This window comes from Coenobita brevimanus, chromosome 71 (genome assembly GCF_032717465.1).
Source record: "Coenobita brevimanus isolate Jiangsu-jjx chromosome 71, ASM3271746v2, whole genome shotgun sequence".
Classification (NCBI taxonomy): Eukaryota; Metazoa; Arthropoda; class Malacostraca; order Decapoda; family Coenobitidae; genus Coenobita; species Coenobita brevimanus.
The window spans coordinates 52,110,102-52,131,572 of record NC_137024.1 but is presented as its reverse complement, the minus strand read 5'-3'; the positions used below and the strand labels follow the sequence as shown (position 1 = coordinate 52,131,572).

General features: G+C 42.4%; 1 protein-coding gene across 2 annotated transcripts in view; it reads right to left on the bottom strand.

The window, feature by feature from the left end:
- Window positions 1-21,471, bottom strand: part of lsn (vacuolar-sorting protein SNF8) — a 136,655-nt gene that overhangs the window by 84,729 nt on the left and 30,455 nt on the right. For both annotated transcript variants that reach the window (XM_080277721.1, XM_080277720.1), the window contains exons 2-3: window positions 15,119-15,221; window positions 8,015-8,162 (exon numbers count right to left, since the gene is read on the bottom strand). In XM_080277721.1, coding sequence (XP_080133847.1) covers window positions 8,015-8,162; window positions 15,119-15,220 — 250 coding nt within the window. In that variant the 5' untranslated portion in view covers window position 15,221. The remainder of the gene's footprint in view (window positions 1-8,014; window positions 8,163-15,118; window positions 15,222-21,471) is intronic.

Genomic DNA, 21,471 nt, shown 5'->3' with positions numbered 1-21,471 from the left:
GTAATAATAATAACTTTTTTATAAGTTTCCTAAACAGAAAAGCAAAATCAGTCATTAACAAAATGTTTTTTTTTTTTTTTTATAACACAACAGACAAAGGAAAAGCAAATAAAAAAAAAAATCATTCATACACCAGAATACTGGTGTCTTCCATTCATAACCAAATCTGTAACAGTTGGACTTGAACAGCTGTAGACTGAACTCTGGGGGGACACAACTCTGGAGAAACGAGTTCCAAAGAGATGCAATTCAGGGAATAAAAGATTTCTGATAGGTGGAAGTTTTGCAATATGGCAGTGTGACATTCCAGTCAAGAGCACTACCAGATGCCCGTGTAGCACAGGGGAAGGCAGGTAGAGGTGACACAATGCATGCAATGTCATCTGGGCATTTGCCATAAAAGTATCTATAAAATAATACAAGGGAGGCAAAATTCCTTCTTACCTGTAGGGGAGGTAGTTTATTTGTTATAGCAGGGTTATTAACTGCTTTGTTCTGAAATTTGTCTAGCTGTTAGGTGCAACCTCTCCCAATCCATTTCACATGGGTGAACAATATTCCAGCTGCAAGTGCACATGACTCTTGTAAACTATACCTAACTGCTTATCAGTGAAGAAGATACGAGCTCTGTACAATAATCCAAGTTTCTTTGAGGCAGTTTTAGCAAGTGATCTGACATGAAAGATCCAGTTGAGGGCATTGTTAAGTGAAACACCGAGAATGTCAATACTTTTGGTGATAGGAATATTAGTAGCACTGAGGGTAATACAGGAATCTAGCAATATCTGTCTATTAGTAAACTGTATATATTTGGTTTTACTGGCATTAAATGAGACATGACTATTTTGCCCCCATTCAGTGATCCTAGGTAGGTCTTGATTATTGATGATGGATGTACTCAGTTGTAAGTTAGAGATACAGTATTAAACTTTATGAATGGGTGTTTAAGTTGTAAGTTTGAGATACAGTATTAAACTTTATAAATGGGTGTTTAAGTGTGCATGAACTGTGAAATGTTGAGTCATCTGCATATGAATGGATGGGATTATAGGTGACAGATAAGAAATCATATATAAATTACAAATAGGGTTGGAGCCAGAACTAATCCTTGTGATACGCCGGCGTTACCTGAGTGGAAATTGGAATATACATCATCTACGTTTACTCTTATCTTTCTGTAGCTGACATAGGAGGAGATCAGAGGAACAAAAAACGTTAGTCCATAGCAAGAAAGTTTGGATCGCAGGAAATGGTGACACACACTGTCAAAAGCTTTAGAACTATCAAGGGCTACTGCATGAGTTTCTCCATGTTGGTCAGTTGACTGATGAATGGTGTGAGTCAGGAGATTGAGTATACCAATGGTGGATCTTTCACGATGAAAACCACACTGTCTATCACTAATTAATTTGTTGGATTCAAGATTTTTAATTACAACAGTGTGCTGAAAACCAAATGGAAAATAGTATTTTAAAATATGGAGGACAATTTTCAGCAGTTAATTATTTAGAAAGCTGTGCCACTAGATACCGGTATCCATCCCCTCCTTGGTCAGCAGTTTTATGCATGGGATATAAATATGAACCATACTGCCAACAAATGGATGCCTGGTGGTTTTGAGTGCGTCAAGGCACTTTAACTAGATGTGGCCCCTATGGGTTAAAATATGAGGGGTGGGCTGGGGTTTACTGCTCACAAATGCACTTAGTGGCAAGTGACTGGCCACTCTCACTTTAAATGTCCAAACTGAGTAGCATTCCTCTGAGCCTCTACACTCTTGATAAAGTAATAAAGAATGAAAGCCATAGAGAGAAAAAATAATAATAATAAAAAATGTAAGATTGGTTTTTGGGAGGGGCACTGGCATAACCTGTGATGTGACATAAAACTAAGTGATATGCAAACAGGGAAACTGAGGGTGTTCATTTATTCAGAAAGTGATGCAAAAAGAGATGGTGGCATGAAAGATGAAGTTAATAAATAACAAAGATGAAGAGCTACACAGACTTTCAGCAGTGATGGAGAAATGATGGGAGTAGGATGTAGCACTGGCCAATCAGGGTGGTACTCCCAAGGAGAATGGGAATGCTAGTGATAGGGAGTGCTGTAACTCCCATTTCACTAGCTACCAGAATATCTGACCATCCCTTCGCTGACCTTTTCAGTGTGACACTAACATGGAAAGCAGACCAGCATGCTCTCCCTAACACATCCTCTAACTATCTCATGCACTACACCCCATGTGCTTTACATTTCACAGAATGTACCTCACTACATCACATGGACTGACACCTGCAAGGGCATGCAGCCAGAAAACTCTGCCCCCACTACCTAGTGGTGGACATAATGAGGGAATGGGTGACGAGGGCTCAATCAGCATAGATTTTGGGGCTGGGGTACAGGGCATTGCGGTTCCCAGGCTGCCACTTCCGTCCAATAGAGAGGGGCCTGAACCTGGGAGCAGGGTGTATAACAGCAGGGCAGTTACAGTGTGAAGATGCGCTTGGAGGGTGTCACTGTAGCTATCCTGGCAGGGTGCCCCAAGGCCACTGCCACAGCCACTGGTCACGGCTGGTTGGTTTATGGGTCCCAGATCCCATGCCCGGTCCTGGGTATGTGTGGGTGGGTGGGGCCTGTGGTATGTCTCTCCCCATTATTTATATTTACCAATTATGACAGAAAAGAAAGAAATTCAAAGCAAGCATGAGGAAACCAAATCACCCAAGGGAATAAGAGTGGCATCATGGAAGAAGTTGGAAGGGTAGAGCGGGGAAAGTGGTTGGGGCACTGAGTGGGAGGTGGGCAGATGTGGGGTGTGTGCAAGAAGTCAGGTATAGGGGAGGATCAACCAGAATGATTGCCGGGAGGGATTCCCGTCATGAGTTGTTTTGGCACGGTAGGGCAGATGGGGTATGGTGGTGTGGGTGAGTTGGTTATGGAGAAATAGGTAGACTGTGTCATGAATGCAGTGAGAATTAGTGAAAGGCTAATAGTGAAGATTTTGTTTGGTGGCAAAATGTTTGCATTTATATGGGCATATGATCCACAAGCAGGCATGGATGAGGTAGAGAACGATAGAGTCTGGGATGATTAAGTGGTATGGGAGATGATGAGATTGTAGTCTTGGAAGGGGACTTAAATGGTCATGTAGGTGAACCAGCTCAAGGATATGAAGGATTACATGGGGGATGTGCATATGGTACAAGATATGAGGAAGGGGAAAGGATACTTGAGTTTGGGAAGGCAATGAACATGATTGTGTGCAACACACATTTTAGGATAAAGGGGGTAGGTTGATGACATTCGAGTCTGTGGGAAATTGCAGCCAAATGGACAATTTCCTGGTCAGGAGGGCTGACAGGAGGTTGGTAAAGGATGTTGAGGTTATACGGAGCCAGGAGTGTGTGCAGCAACACAAGTTACTGATCCTTGACATGGTGCTTAAGGAGTGGGAGATGAAAATGAGGATCTATGCACCTAGGAGGAAAATATGGAAGATGAAAAACAAAGGAGTAAGGGATTCCTCCTAAAGCATGATGAATAGAGTGGTGGCTGAACAGGGAGATGTTGATAGAAGTGTTAATGAAGAGTACAAAGCCCTCATGAACAACCTCCTGGGAGTTATTGATTCAGTACGTGGATGGACCAGGTGTCCACCAAGACATAAGTAACTTGATAGTGGGATGAGGGTGTAGAACCTGCAGTTAAAGAGAAAAGAAGTCTTTTCCGGAAAAGGAAAAAGATGGCAACAACGAGGAATACTTGGCTGCCAAGCACATGGCTAGAAAAGAGGTTTACAGGGCAAAGTCTGAGTCTCAGAGACTTTTACTTGATAGCTTAAATAGTGTGGAAAGGAAGAATATTTATGGTGGCAAATCAGATGAAGTACGAGAATAGGGATATCATAGGTGAGCAACAGGTGAAGACTGATGAAGGAAAGATAATGGTGAACAGTGGCGATATTAAAGACGCCTGGACATAGCATTATAACCAGTTGTTGAATGAGGAGTTTTACTGGGACAGGGAAGGTTTGGAGCCAGCAGATCCAGTGTCTGGCCCTTTGCCTTTGATGCTGCTATTGTGAGCAGGGCAATAAGCAGGATGAAGATGGGGAATGCAGCAGGTGTGTCTGGGTTGACTGCTGAAATGATGAAAGCCTAAGGAGATACAGGAGTGGGGTTAGTCACTGACTTGATAAATACGATTATATGAGTGTCTTGTCCCAGATGATTGGCTGGAGAGTGTAATTGTAACTGCATACAAGGGGAAGGGTGATGCCCTGGAAAGAAGAAATTATAGAGGCATAAAGATTTTGGACCAGATAATGAAGTAATGGAGAGAGTTCTAGAAAATGTCATTAGAGAAAAAGTGAATACTGATGAGATGCAGTTTGGGTTTATGCCAGGTAAAGGGACCACTGATGCGATATTCATTGTTTGACAGCTTCAGGAAAAATACATTGAAAAGAAAAGAGAACTGTAGTTTGTTTTTGTTGATTTGGAGAAGGCCTCTGACTCTGACAGAGTCCCTAGAGATGTGGTGAAGTGGGCAATGAGAAAGCTTGGGATCAAGGAGCAGCTGGTTATGGTGGTTATGGCCACGTATGTAGGTACTCGCACCCAGGTAAGGGTGAATGAAGATTTGAGTGATGAGTCTTCCATGAATGTTGGTGTGCATCAGAGGGCAGTCTTGAGCCCTTTGTTGTTTATCATGATACTTGAAGCCCCCTTACGTGACTTCAAAAATGGACTCCCATGCGAGATGCTGTATGCTGATGATTTGGTGTTGACTGCTGAGAATGAAAGGGAGACGGTGGAAAGATTTAGGAAGTGGAGAGATGTTATGGGGCCCAGAGGCTTAAGAGTAAATGCAGATAAAGCAAAAGTGATGGTATCTAGGGCTGGTGACAGCACTGTCAAAGAAAAGGGAGAGTAGCCATGTGCAATTTGCCACAAGGGTGTGGGAAGTAATTCCATCTAGTGCAGTGTTTGTGATAAGTGGGTGCATAAGAGATGTAGTTGTATTAGAAATAGACTACATAATATTGCTGATTTTATGTGTGCGGCGTGTCAGGGAGAGCATGTGAAGATTGTCAGGCATGAAAGAATTGAACCAGCTGTGAGTCTCTTGAGTGTGTGGAAGGGTTTTGTTACTTGGGAGACATGTTATGTGCTGGAGGTAAGGCAGGAGCTAGGTCTGTGATTAGAGTGAGGGATGGTTGGAAGAAGTTCAGGAAGCTGTTACCTCTCCTGACGCTGAGAGGGATTTCCCTTGGTGCTATGGGATCTTTTTATACAGCATGCGTTAGGAGTGTAATGTTGTAAGGCAGTGAGATCTGGGCAGTAAAGGAGGAGGATATTCGCAAGCTCAAACATACAGAAATGACAATGATTAGGTGGATTTGCACTGCATCCCTGAGTGTGAGGACTGGGGGGGCTAGGTTTGCAATGGAAGAATAGAGAGATAGGATGGGATTGGAGTGTTTTGGTATTGTGATGAGGAGAGGCTGACTGAGATGGTTTGGACATGTGGAGAGGATGGGGGAGGATAAATGGGTGCAGGAAGTGGAAAGTGTTAACATCAGGGGTAGGGTGGTGAGAGGTAGACCAAAAAAGACCCAGGAGGAGGATAAGGGACTGAAAAGGGAAGCTGCCAGAGATCGAGCAGCATGGACAGCCGCCATTAGGTGACCGAGGCTGATGCATGCAAGCATGTTGGAGCCTTCAAAAGCAAAATGAAATTAAATGAAACAATGCAGAGCTATAAAGAATTTCAGTAATGATGGAGAGCTATACAGACTTTCAGTAAGGATGGAGAGCCATACACTCTTTCAGTAAGGATGGAGAACCATACACACTTTCAGTAAGGATGGAGAACTATACAGACTTTCAGTATGAATGGAGAGCCATATACACTTTCAGCAAGGATGAAGAGCTATACAATCTTCCAGTATGGATGGAGGGCCATACACACTTTCAGTAAGGATGGAGAGCCATACAGACTTTCAGTAAGGATGTAGAGCTATACAGACTTTCAGTAAGGATGTAGAGCTATACACACTTTCAGTAAGGATGGAGAGCTATACAGACCTTCAATGCACCACATAAAAAACATATGTTACACTACACTAATTCCAACACTTACACAGCTGCCTTAGGCAATTCATTCTCACAACACAGACAAACCTTAACTACATCCCCACCAAAAGATCTCTGGAATAACAGCACTTAAGAGGCCAGATTTCTGCAGTCTACTGTGTTCATGTCAAGATAAGCCTGGGGTCACCGAGAAAAAAAAAAAAAAAAAAAAAAAAAAAATGACAACAACCCAACATGCAGCAGAAAGGCTTGGACACAGGTTGCAAGAGAGAGAGAGAAGGAGTGTTGGCTTAAAACTGCCATCTCTCCAGCTTGTGTGCTGAGAAATATCAAGAGAAGTACTAAGGAAAGGATGTGGAGCCATAGTATTATCTTATTCTGCCACTGAACTACAGCAAATTGATTGCAAATGACAAAAATTTCCACAATATTACAGCAAAAGAAAGACAATGCATGTAAAGCAACTTGAGGATACAGACTGTCATATGAACACTTACAATATGAGCATGCAGCTTAGACAATGTGGTGGGAAAGACAAATGGACATCGAGACTGTCAGACCATACAGACTGAATAGCAAATGAAAGGCTGACTACAAGGGTTAATAAGAGCTGGATGGTTAGAAGGTAAACAAAGAAAGTGGTCAAAGGACAGAGTGAAAAGTCTATAAGAAAAAGTAGAATGTCACAGGAAGGGTTATTATTGCTGTTTCCTGTACACCAGCAAACCATTTACTATGCTGGGTGGTAACCATATAACCAAATTTTGGCACCTGGAGGTTTAGTGGGTAATTGTTGTGCTCTAATAGGATTGAGCCGGTGAAGGTTTATATCCAAGGGATGGTTGGGGTTGATAACTCATGTAATGCCACTCAGGGATGAGTGAGGCTGGTCACTCTCATCTCAAATGTTGGGATCAACTGCCTAGCCCAGGGCTCCTACGCTGCTCATGGGGAAATGTAGGATTGGATGATGGATGGATGGATAAACAAGTTAAATCTAATTATGTACTATACTTTAACCCTATCCCATGAAGGGAGGAGAGTAAATTCTGGCTGTGTGCATAACTCTCGCTCGAGAGCTTTCAGATCAGTCGCATAGAGATATTTTACTTCTAACGCTCGTAGGAAAGTTACTATTCATCACAGAAAGGCCACTTTGGTCTTATTTTGAAGATGAAGAGTTTGCTCTGGCATACACTGTCCAGAAAGAAAATATATATAAAATATATTGCAAAAAGAGTGAGCAGAAGTTAGCTGACATGCTAAAGCTTTACACTATCCTTTAAAAAAATATTTGCCAAAAAAAAACCATTTTAGAAGTAATAATATTTTTTGCTTCAATACATAGCAGAATAAATTTCCTTTCCAATAATGCATTATTTGTTGTATTTTCTTAAATAATAATGCTTTAGGAAGGGAAGAGGTTCTGAAGATCAGATATTCATTCTTAGATCTTTAGTGGAAAAGTTGCTAGAGAAGGGAAAGAAGTTGTATGCAGCCTTCATGGATTTTGAGAAAGCATATGGCAGGGTGGATAGACATGGATTGTGGAAAGTATTAAGAATATATGGAGTAGATGGGAAGTTATTGAATGCTGTGAAGAGTATGTATGCTGGTGCTAAGGCTGCAGTGCCTTGTTTGGTGTTTCCATTTAAATCGGCCCGGCTTCTTTCTCCCAATTCTGGCAAAAAAAAGACTGACATGTCGGTCTCTCCATACTGGCGAAAAAAGTTGCTGGAATTTCTAACGGGAAGCAAATTTTGGCAAAAAACGACCGCGATTTTGCTTGTGTGAACCGGCCTTTATAATATACAACCAAACAAGTATAATGTAATGGAAACAGTAGTTAAAAGCTAACACGAGGTATGGTATTATTCTACCCCTATTACCTATGACTGTATGACTGCAGTACTCACCCTTCCCAGATGCCAATGGATCAACACCGATGGATGCACACATTTCCTGAAACTGCTTCCTGAACTGTGGATTCTTCTTAATTTCATTTTTATGTTTAGCAGCAAACTCTTCCAAATTTTCTCTGAATTTCTCCATTTGGAGGGTCATCTGGAAAAAAAAAAAAAACTGAATGTATGAAACTTCCTTTCACTAAACATACTGGTACTTTGTTTCTTATTCTTGAACAAGATCTCTTTTAGTTCAACTCCTACCAGTATGCCAGTCTCTGCACCTCAAAATCTAACCACCTCACTACAATGATTCATTTTTGAATTCCTCCATCCTCCAGATGATTTTATTCAGCTATGGGTGGACTGTTCATGGCAAATGGATAAAGTCATCTGGTGGTATATACAATAAAATAAATTAACAGTAACATCTCTAATTTCAATTGGTTAAAGATATACAGTACTCTGTGAGTGATATGCAAGTTACCTTTTCAAGATCAGAACAACATTAACCCTCTTTAACCACTAGGCGCCGGTCCACGTCATATGACGTGTTGGTAGAGGCCTACAGTCCACGTCATATTACATTTTAATATTTCGTGGGCATGTTTGAACTTAGTAGTGTTCCATGTGGACTCAGAGTATTGTCCCAGAATGGCTGGTGTGCAGGGGAGGGGGTGGGGGTGTGGGTGGGGGTGGGTGGAAGGGCAGCCCAGCAGTGAGGAGGGCTGTGGTGGAGGGAGGTGGGAGGCCAGCGTAGGGAGAGTGTGGCCTTGGAACCAGCTGATACTGGTTCAGGGTTGGGGTAGGGGTCAGGAGGGGTGGGGTGGGGTGGGATAGGGTGGTACAGGAGTGGACAGACATTTGAGCTCTGGTTGTGGGTTACGGACTTCTTCCCACTCACAGCTCGAGCCCAGCAGCCACGATACCGAATTTTTGGACATGTCGGCTAGCCGGCCGAAATTCTCAGGCACTTTTACGTCCAGATAATAGCAAGTAACTTCAGATAATGGTTTAACCCTTTGGCTACTGCCAGCAATTTCAGCACAGCCCCCTCTGAGAGGCATTTTTACACCCCAAAATGAAAATTCTTTTCCAGTGTTTCTGACTGATGTCGTAAGTTTATGTATACATAAAGTTTTTGTATCTAGCATTAGAACTGCTTGAAAGTTGAAAGTTTTGTCAAAATTGATTTTTTTATTTAATAAGATTGCATTTTAAAAAATTAATTAAAAATATTAATATTAGAGTATATCTGGTCTAATTAATACTAAAGGCTGCAAATTATCCATGCTTTATCGTGTTACAGCTACAAAAGTATAATGCCAAGGTTTCCACGGAAAATAATGTGATTTTCCAAAAAATAAAAAGATGACTTCCTAGCAAATCTAAACAATAAAAAATATAATTGTAATGTGATCACATTCTACCATGTTCCTTGAAAAATAGAATTATCCATGCTTTATTGTGTTACAGCTACAAAAGTATACTGCCAAAGTTTCCATAAAAAATAATGATGTGATATTCCAAAAAAATTAAATTATGACTTACTGGCAAATCTAAACAGTCATAAATATAACTGTAATGGGATCACATTCTTTCATGTTCCTTGAAAAATAGAAATAATGTAACTACAGTTTACCTACCCTATCTAACACTGACATACCCTCTTGTACACCTTCTGAGTGTGATATATCTTGAAAAAGGGGATGAGACACAAAGCAGGTTTATTGATACATTCATTGAAAAAGTATGAAGCTTGCTTTACACTGTCCCTTACCTTTCAGCTTACATTTTGTGGGCTCAATACTGCACACACAGCAGTTTGACTTATGTTTCTTGTTTTCAAATTTGGATACAAAATGCTTAGCTAATTTATCCAGTCTTCCGATTTCTGGGGCATCATCACAGCGGTTTACCTCTAATCTCACTTGAGAGATGTGTATGAGGGAGGGGAAAAAACACCTCTCTTCCCATGCTAGCCCTACACCTAAAAACGATCTTTTCACAATAACTTTATCACCCACGTACACTTTTTTCTAGTATAAATTTAAACAGGATGAGCTACAATAACTTGCATATATACACCTGTATACCTTATACCTCCAGTAGAAACAGTGAGACAACGATAATGGATAGAAACACCTGATCAGATCCCAGCAGAAAACATTCATATTTCATATATTGGCACTTTATTCTGACACTGCACATATATTGACAGTTGGCTATATACTTTGATCTTGATGTTATTTAGATAACTAGCATAAATCTTACCTGAAGGAGGTTAAAAAAAAAAGAAAGGGTCCAAGGCAGAACTTCAGTGTGTGGGTGGTGCGTGGGTGGTCAGCCACGAGTCAAGGCAGGTTGGATGTTTACATTACAAATGTTGCCACCCGATGCTGGTGGCAGCTAGAGCAACTAGCGTCACGGCCACACTCACTCAAGAGTGGTAGATTAAAGTCATGTAGGTTAAAAAAAAAAAAAAAATAGGGAAAGTGGACTACAGTCGAGTCAAGGCATTTGGGCTTATTTTTTTTTCTCAACCATAAATGCACAATGTAGTCAAAAAGTTAATACAGCCAAGGTCCAGTGTCCGGATACTGAACATGTCCAGATATTGAGCATCTGGATAATTGAGGGATCACTAAAGAGAGAGAGAGAGAGTTTATCACTGGATTGATGGGGAAGATTTTAACCTGCTAATTTTTTTGTGACAAGAACTTATAAAATAAACAAGAGAGCAAATTTTATAACACACATCATACATTTTAATAACTATCATTTTCTTTTTCTTAAAGCAGTGATAAAAATTTATACCTACTGGTATAAGGGGAAGACAGGAGGAAACAGCTCCTGCAAGAAGAGTGGAGAAGTTGCAAGACAATGAGAAAATGGCAGAGTATAAGAGCATAGTGGAAGAAAGATTGGGAAGGTATGAGTTAGAACAGATGGCAGGGGTGGAAGACGTATGTAAGATATTCACGGAAGAGATAGGCGCAGCGTGTGAGGTGGTTTGTGGAGTGAGGAGGAGATGCAGGGATGTGCAAGGGTCAGCATGGTGGAATAATGAGGTGAAACGAGCTGTGGAACAAAAGAAGAAGGCATATAGTGAATCGCTAACGAGTAGATGTAGGGGAGAAGATGAGAGAGATGACACATGTAGGGGAGAAGATGAGAGAGACGACACATGTAGGGGAGAAGATGAGAGAGACGACACATGTAGGGGAGAAGATGAGAGAGACGACACATGTAGGGGAGAAGATGAGAGAGACGACAGAGGTATATGTGAGCAGGAGAAGGGAGGTGAAGAGACTGGTGAAGGAGAGTAAGAGGAAAGTGGTTGAAGAATTTGGGAGGAATCTGAGTGTGAAATGGAGGGAGAGTAAGAAATTGTTTTGGAAGGAGGTAAAGAAAGTAAGGCAGTGTGAAAGGGGAAATAGTAGGGGAGTGAAGGATAGGAATAATAGATTGTTGGTGGAGAAGAGAGAGAATTTGAGAAGATGGAAGGAGCACTTTGAGGATTTGTTGAATGTAGAGAGCGAGAACGGTGCGAGTGTAAGTGGCTGGGGAATGGCTGGGAGAAGAAGAGATGAGAGGAGAGAGGAACAGATCAGTAGGGTGGAAGTAGTGGAAGCAATAAAAAAGATAAAGATGGGAAAGGCCCTAGGAATTGATGGAGTGTGTGATGAAATGCTGACGTATGGGGGTGAGATTGTTGTGGAGTGGATATGGAAGTTGTGTAGATTGGCTTGGGAAGAGGGAAGGGTTCCAGAGAACTGGAAATCAGGTATAATTGTTCCATTATACAAAGGAAAAGGGGAGAGAGAAGTATGTGGTAACCATAGGGGTATTTGCCTTCTTAGTGTGACTGGAAAAATATATGGTAGAATACTCATTGATAGGGTTTGGCATATGACAGAGGAGCTAACTGGAGAAGAACAAGGGGGATTTAGAAAAAATGGTCTAACACGGTACAATTTTCTGGAAGCACTATTGCTTCTAACATGGCCGCTGATGAAATTAATAAGGTTACAGGAACTGGGCAGGTGGTGATGAGATGAATCATAGGAGCGTTGCCTTGCCAACAAGCATCATCTACCTCCCAGCCAATCTCACTTCAACATTCTCGTTTTTGAACTACCCTCTACCTCCTCTCCGGCAGTGTGTCTCCTCTTATCCTCCCATATGGTAAATAAAATGTGGCTTGTAACTGTAATAATACTATCCATCCATCCATCATCCAATCCTACGTTGCCCCATGAGGAGCGTAGGAGACCGGGGCTAGGTAGTTGGTCCTGACATTGAAGATGAGAGTGACCAGCCTCACTCACCCCTGAATGGCATTACATGAGCAATAAACCCCAACCACCCCTTGGAGATAAACCTTCGCTGGCTCAATCCGACTGGAGCTCAATAATTACCCACTAAACCACCAGGTGCCAAAATTTGGTTATATGGTTACCACCCAGCATAGTAAATGGTTTCCTGGTGTACAGGAAACCATTTGGCTTGTCACTCAGTGTAATAATACTATTTTATAATTTTTTGAACCATATTAATGCTTTCTAGGAGGTTAAAATTGGGGAATATAAAAAAAGTTGTGCACCACAAGGGGGGAAAAGTGGACTCTGCGCAGGGGTGCTGAAGGAAATAGGGGGTTTCAAGAGTCCCTGTAACATGAAATATCCCTAACACGGTAGGCGTGTGGAAGCAATTAACTGTGTTAGACAAGGACAGACTATAGTGAAGTACTGGTGCCTTGTATTCATTTATTTACTTATTTTTTATTGTAAAAAATGTTGCACATCATAACCCATTCAGCACAAAATACTGTGATCCATCAGTTATCACACACGTAGCTATTGTAGTTTTTATCAATGCAACATGAAAATCCGCACTCCTGCTGTTAGTGCACATTTTTTGGCCAAAAAACATTGTTACTGCACACCTGAGCTGGTTTCTGTTGCAAATGATGATGCAGTGTCTATGGTTTTTGATGGCTTTGAAGGCTTCAAAGATAAGACCCTACACAAAGAATTACAGAAATCCTAGGTGGTGGAGACCACTAACCCTCCACCCCCTAGCCTCAGAACCCATACCTCATGCCCATCTCAGATATCTATATTGTACACTTTCTTCCTTACTGTGCTCTTTTCATCACTTCCTATTAACCTAACCATACCTAACTGTGTTTCCGATACTAACCATAACAGTATGTAAGTATGTATTTAGAGGGTCTGAACTGCTCTAAAAGGGGAAAATTTGGACTTGAACTTGGGATGTCTGGTACCAAATCAGATAAATCCAACAGGTTCTGTGCCCTCACTATTACGCACTTTCATAACCATGCATCAACCTTGGTATCATTATGCACAATAACCAAGGAATCACTGCATTCTACAGCTATTTTTATTATACTTACTTCATGTTAGGATATGCCTTTTGTATTTTGGGATTTAGAAATATATCCCCTAATGTCTTCTGAAAGAGGAGGTTTTTTCTTTTTCTTTTTTATTCTAGCAACTACCAAAAATTGTTCTTTAGCTTACTTGGGTTTATACCAAGCAAAAGGACCACTGATGCCATATTCACTGTTCAACAGCTTCAGGAAAAATATATGGGAAGGAAGAGGGATCTGTACAATGTTTTTGTTGATTTGGAGAGGGCATTTGACAAAGTTCCTAGGGAGATGGTGATGTGGGCAATGAGAAACCTTAGGATCGAGCAGTGGCTGGTTAAAGTGGTTATGGCGATGTATGTGGCAGCTCGCATCCAGGAAGAGTGAATGGAGATCTGAGTGATGAGTTTTTTGTGAATGCTGGTGTGCATCAGGGGTCAGTCTTAAGCCCCTAGTTCTTTATCATGGTGCTTGAGGCCCTCTCATGTGACTTCAGAAATGGACTCCCATTGGAGATGTTACATGCTGATAGTTTGGTGTTGGTTGTAGTGAATGAAAGGGAGGCGAAGGAAAGATTTAGTTAGTGGAGAGATGGTATGGGGCACAAGGGGGAGGCAAAGGAAATATTTTGGAAGTGGAGAGATGGTATGGAACACAAGGGCTTGAGAGTAAATGCAGATAAAACAAAAGTGATGGTATCACAGGGCTGGTAGCAGTACTAACAGAGAAGAGGAAGTGTGGCCATGTGTGGTTTGCCACAAGGGGGTGGGATGTAATTCCATCTTGTGCAATGTTTGTGATGAGTGGGTGGATAAGAGACGTTGTGGTATTAGTGGAAGACTGCAAAATAGTGCTGATTTTGCGTGTGCGGTGTGCTGGGGAGAGCACATGGAGACTGTCAGGCTTGAAAGGATTGATCTTGCTAGTGAGTCTCTCAAGTGTGTGGAAGAGTTTTATTTGGGAGATATGTTACGTGCTGGAGGCGAGGCTGGGGCTAACTCTGTGGCTAGAATGAGGAGTGGTTTGAAGAAGTTTAGGGATCTGTTGCCTCTCTCAACAATGACAGGGCTCTCCTTTTGTGCTAAGGGATCTTTGTAAGCAGCAAGTGTTAAGAGTGTAAAGCTGTATGGTAGTGAGAGGTGGGCAGCAAAGGAAGAGGATATCTGCGGGTTCAAATGTACAAAAATGACAATGGTCAAGTGGATGTGCAGTGCGTCCTTGAGTGAGGGGCCTGGGGGGACTAGGTTTACGATAGAAGAGTCAAGAGGTAGGATGGAACTGGAGTGTATTGGTGCTGTGATGAGGAGAGGTAGATTGAGATGGTTTGGGCATGTGGGGAGGATGGAAGATGACAACTGAGTGCAGAAAGTGAAAAATGTTTACGTTAGGAGCAGCGTTGCGAAAGGCAGACCAAAAAAGACCTGGTATGAGGTCACTCAGTGTGACCTCAAGGATATGTTTCTGAATAAGCAGGCTGCCAGAGATCGAGCAGCATGGAGATCTGCCATTAGGCGACCAAGGTCGACACACGCAAGCATGCTGAAGCCTTAAAAAAAATAATAATAATAAAATAGTCCTTTCAAATTGATGAGGTAGGAAAAAAAAAACAAAAAAAACTAGTCCTTTCAAATTGAAGAGGTAAGATCATTCAATGGTCTAATGTAATTAACTTGCTCTATCTGTTTTACTGTGCCAAGCCTGTCTCAACAGCACCTCACCTGCTCAAGCTGGTTCTCCTGGATTTCACATCCTTTCTCCTTGAATTTGTCCTGCTGAATCTTTTGACGCTGAATTGCACCAACTCCTGCCCGCCGCCTCATCCTAGACAAAAAAATTATTACTGGTACATCAGTAGTATAACAATTACGACACTATACTCTTTTTAAAATCACTGTCATTTATTAGTCAGAGCTTAACCCCTAAAGACCACAATTGTTTCAGGCAGAGTACCTCCTACAACTGCAATTCGGGGGTGTTTTGGCAACTTTCACCAAGGGCAAATTGACTGTGTTCTGGCTAAACAGGAAGAATTTACGCACCTGACAAAGCAATCCGCACCCCCGTAGGCCTAATGGTTACCGCACAATTGCGCGTCAAAGTTCAAAAAGTTTATGACAGTTACCCCTCAAAAACAATTGAAAACATGAAAATTATGATACCTACGTATTTTTCTTATTGAAACAGGTAATTTCAAATTGTTTTGTCACACCAATCATGAAAACAGGTGTATGTAGGTGTGGGGAGATTACTAGACTGTGGGGAGATACAGTAGGCTGTGGGGAGTAGGCCTACAGGTACGGGGGGTTGGAAATAACCAGCTTTTCGCATGAAGAGAAAGCGCTTTATTGTGTTCTGTAACATCTACCATGAAAACAGGTGTGTATGTAGGTGTGTGGAGATAACTAATGTGGGGATTAGGCCTACGAGGCCTTGATCGTACTTGGGGAGAAAAATTTTGGCAAATAACCAAATTCTCATGTGGAAACCCTCCATTTCAATCTTGTCATACCAGCCATAAAAACAGGTGTGTATGTAGGTATGGGGAGATAAAACACTAAACTAACACAGATGCATATAAACGTTTATAACCATTAAGGACATCAAAATAAAGTTGAATAATGATATAAATGCATGCATAAGAAAGGGGGAAAAACAATAATTTGTTTCAAGTTTCTATTTTTACTCTCCCAACTTCTCGTTACACATTTATCACACCATTACAATTATCACGTTATCATTACACTTCATCACACTTATCATTACAGTTTTGGCAAACAACCAAATTCTCTTGTGGAAATTCTCCATTTCATTGAAATTTATCGCACCAGCCATGAAAACAGGTGTGTTAGTATGTGTGGAGAGATGAAACAAGTGCGGGGAGTAGCCCTACAAGGTCTCATAGTCTTTCGAAAACTAACACAGACGGACACTACTCAGAGGTGCTAATCTGGGCAGGTAGGGAGAATGAAAAAAAAATAAAATAAAATAAGATGCGTCAGATGTAGTACAACATACAGCATTCTCCAACTACGTACGAACAGAAACTGGTAGGTACAAAGTGAGAAATGAACAGAGTGAGGTGTAAAAATTAGGGAAGAAGTAGAAATACTGTAATATGAAACACGTACGTACATCAGGCCTGACACTCGGGGGCCTGTTGGGGGTTGAAAGGGTAGTGAGGGACAAGAAGGGAGAGATGGGGTGGGGTTTGGGGGGGGGGAAGAGGCTAGCAGGGAGGAAGGAGGGGCAAGAGAGGGTGGGAAGGGACGCAGGTTGTTATGGGAGGAGAGATGCAGTTGCGTGGAGGGGTGGGAGAGTGATGGGGGACAAGGAGGGCGTGAGGGAGTGGAGTAGAGGGTGGCATAGAGGTGGCCGAGAGAGGGGTGCTCCCCACCACCGGGGTTGGTCCAATCCCCCCTCATGCCACATCAGGGGTGAGTTCTCATTGGCCTGAAGCCATGTGCATCATAATCGGGGTGGAAAGCGCTCCGCAGTTTTTTACAGGTTGCGTTCAATTGACGTGATTAGGCATTTTGGCATAAAACTCAAATCGCATCAACTGACGCAATTAGGACTTAAGGGGTTAAAAAATAATCTATCTATCTATCCACTATCCATCTATCTATTGCCAGATGCCATAATCCCATACGGGGTGGCCATTTGACTCTGAGTTATTTGTTTTACAGGGAGGGGCACTAACTCTCCACCAACCCACTTGACACGTAAAATAATAATTAAAAAATATACATAAATACAGTAAACTCTTTTGTATCAATCACCACAAAATCTGGCATGCGTCATTAGCCTATCCATCACAGCAAATGAGATCCAGAGTTTAAAAATCTGCAGGTAGCCCAAATTCAAAATTCGCACAATTCGGTGGGAGTTCCACCATCCAAACACTGCTGTATGTCTTGTCACTAAAACTGCTTTGGATGTTTCCAAATTTGTCAATTTTCTTTCTAATTTGTTTCTGTATGTCTCCATCTCTAGCTTTCTTCTCTATCTATCTATTTATTGCCAGATGCCTCAATCCCGTACAGGGTGGCCACAAACAAATCGCCTCCACGTCACCCTGTCCCCCTCCATTTCACTATCCTGCTCCCAACTCACACCCCCCTCTCTCATATACCTCTCCACCCCATCCCTCCATCTCATCCTCGGCCTCCCCCTCCCTCTCCCCCCCCTCCACCTCACTCACATACACTCTCCTTGTCAGTCTCTCACCCTCCATCCTCTCCACATGGCCAAACCACCACAGTGTGTTCCTCTTAACACTTCCAATCACATCCACATCCACACCACAATGCTCCTCTTAAATAACTCATTTCCACTGCTCTCACTCTTGTCTTGTGTCCTTCCAACAACGTACAAGCTTCACTTCCATACGTTAGAGTTGGTATCACAATACTGTCATGTAGTAACTTTTTCACTTCCATGCTCACTTCCCTGTTTCTTTTCACTGCTTTCAAGGAACCAGCAACCTTTTTTCCTTGTTGTACCCTTTCAAGCACTTCAACCTCCAAACCTCCATCCTTACTCACCACATTACCCAAGTACTTAAACGTACTTGGAAGAAGAGCATAAGACAGTATGGATCAGTTGGGTCAAGGATTGTGTGGGTAAAATTGAAAGTTGGAATACAAATGTGGGCAATTGTGTGTGTGTATGTGCCAACGCAAGATCGTCCTGGTAGAGTGAGAGAAGAGTTCTGGACAAATGTAGAAGTATGCATGGAAAACTTTGGAAGGAATGAGAGAGTGTTTTTGATCGGTGATATGAATGGTAAAGTTGGGAATGGTGAAGGTGGATGGAACAGTTGGTGAGTGGGGTGTGCCTGCTGAGATAGATGAGAATGGGAGTGCATTAGTGGACATTTGTGCTGGGAGGGGGTTGGTGATAGCCAATACCCTCTTCAGGCATAAAATGATCCACAGGTATACATGGCGAGTGATGAGAAGGGTGGGTGGTGAACTGAATGAAAGGAAGGCAATGACTGATTATGTGTGTGTGGATGAAAGGATGCGAAGATGTGTAATGGATGCAAGAGCTCATAGAGGTTGGGGGAGTGGACTTTCTGACCACTACTTGGTGGTGGCCAGAATTAGAATTCAAGTAAGATGGAGGAATAGAAGAAGGGAAAGACGAGAGGAAGGAGTAGTTGCAAGGAGAGTGGAAAGGTTACAAGAGGATGAGAAAAAGGTAGAGTATAAGAGAGAAGTGGAGGAACGATTGGGCAAATATGAATTGGAGCAGATGGGGGACGTGGAAGGTGTGTGTAGGATATTTACAGAAGAAATACATGCAGCATGTGATGTGGTGTGTGGAAGGAAGAGAAGACGGAGGGGGGTGCAAGGAACAGCGTGGTGGACTGAAGAGGTGAGACAGGCTGTGGCACAAAAGAAGAAAGCATACAATGAATGGATGAGAAATAGGGGCGTGGAAGAAGTTGAGAGGAGGAAGAGAGAGTTATATGTAGAAAGAAAGAGAGAGGTGAAAAGATTAGTAAGAGAGAGTCAGAAGAGAGTGGATGAGGAATTTGGAAGGAATTTGAGTGTAAAGTGGAGGGACTGTAAGAAAATGTTCTGGAAAGAGGTGAAAAGAGTAAGACAGGGTGGAAGTGAGGTTAGCAGGGGAGTGAAAGATAAAAATGGTAGATTACTAGTGGAGAAGGGAGAAAAAGTGAGTAGATGGAGAGAACACTTTAAGGAATTGTTGAACATAGAGGATGGAAGTAATGCTAGTATAAGTGGCTGGGGAATGGCTGGGAGAAGGAGGGAGGTGAGAAGACAGGAAGAAATCAGTAGGATAGAAGTTGTGGAAGCAATGAAGAAAGTTAAATCGGGGAAAGCCCCAGGAATTGATGGAGTGTGTGGTGAAATGCTGAAGCATGGGGGAGAGATAGTAGTAGAATGGATGTGGAAGATGTGCAGATTGGCCTGGGAGGAAGGTAGAGTCCCGGAGGATTGGAAGTCAGGTATAATTATTCCCTTGTACAAAGGAAAAGGGGAAAAAGAAGTGTGTGGTAATCATAGGGGCATTTGTCTTCTTAGTATAATAGGAAAAGTGTATGGTAGGATACTTATTGACAGAGTTAGAGAAAGAACAGAGAAATTAGTTGGAGAAGAACAGGGAGGCTTTAGGAAGGGAAGAGGTTGTGTAGATCAGATATTCATTCTTAGATCTTGAGTGGAAAAGTTTCTAGAGAAGGGAAAGAAGTTGTATGCGGCTTTCATGGATTTGGAGAAAGCATATGACAGGGTGGATAGACAAGGATTGTGGATAGTATTAAGAATATATGGAGTAGATGGGAAGTTGTTGAATGCTGTGAAGAGTATGTATGATGGTGCGAAGGCTGCAGTGCGTGTGGATGGTGAACTAAGTGAATTTCTCTCTTTGAAAGTTGGGTTGAAACAGGGATGTGTCATGTCTCCATGGTTGTTCAATCTGTACATGGATGGGGTAATAAAAGAGGTACAAGGTAGGGTAGTGGATGTTGGAGTGGCCCTGGTGAGAGAGGATAGTGTTTGGAAACTCCCTGTACTGTTGTTTGCAGATGATACTGTGTTGTTGAGTGAAGACTACGGGGAGCTGCAAGGCTTGGTGGATGAGTTTGGGAGAGTGTGTAAGAAACGGAATCAAAAGGTGAATGTAGGGAAGAGTAAAGTGATGGTCTTTGAGAGAGGTGAAGTTAGTGAATGTACAGCGAGGTTGGATGGTGGGGAATTGGAAAATGTGAGTACGTTTAAGTACTTGGGTAGTGTGATGAGTAAGGATGGAGGTTTGGAGGGTGAAGTGCGTGAAAGGGTACAGCAGGGAAGAAAGGTTGCTGGTTCTTTGAAAGCAGTGATAAGAAACAGGGAAGTGAGCATGGAAAAGAAAAAGTTACTACATGACAGTATTGTGATACCAACTCTAACGTACGGAAGTGAAGCTTGGACGTTGTTGGAAGGACACAAGTCAAGAGTGAGAGCAGTGGAAATGAGTTATTTAAGAGGAGCCTGTGGAGTCACATGGAGAGACAGGCTGACGAATGAGGATATAAAGGAGCGTTGTGGTGTGGATGTTGATGTGATGGGAAGTGTTATGAGGAACACAATGAGGTGGTTTGGCCATGTGGAGAGGATGGAGGGTGAAAGACTGACGAAGAAAGTGTATGTGAGTGAGGTGGAGGGGGGAAGAGGGAGGGGGAGGCCAAGGAGGAGATGGAGGGATGGGGTGGAGAGGTATATGAGAGAGGGGGGTGTGAGTTGGGAGCAGGGCAGTGAAATGGCGGGGGACAGGGCGACTTGGAGGTGATTTGTTTGTGGCCACCCCAAACGGGATTGAGGCGTCTAGCAATAGATAGATAGATAGACTTAAACGTACTCACATTTTCCATATCCTCACCATCCAACCTCACTGTACATTCACTGACTTCACCTCTCTCAAAGACCATCACTTTACTCTTCCCTACATTCACCTTTAGATTCCGTTTCTTACACTCCCAAACTCATCCACCAAGCCTTGCAGCTCCCCTTCGTCTTCACTCAACAACACAGTATCATCTGCAAACAACAGAACAGGGAGTTTCCAAACACTACCCTCTCTCACCAGGGCCACTCCAATATCCACCACCCTACCTTGTACCTCTTTTATTACCGCATCCATATACAGATTGAACAACCATGGAGACATGACACATTCCTGTTTCAACCAACCTTCAAAGAGAAAAATTCACTCAGTTCACCATCCACACGCACTGCGGCCTTAGTACTATCATACATATTCTTCACAGCATTCAACAAATTCCCATTTACTCCATACATTCTTAATACTTTCCACAATCCTTGTCTATCCACCCTGTCATATGCTTTCTCCATATCCATGAAAGCCACATACAACTTCTTTCCCTGCTCTAGAAACTTTTCCACTCAAGATCTAAGAATGAATATCTGATCTACACAACCTCTTCCCTTCCTAAAGCCTCCCTGTTCTTCTCCAACTAATTCCTCTGCTCTTTCCCTAACTCTGTCAATAAGTATCCTACCATACACTTTTCCTATTACACTAAGATGACAAATGCCCCTAT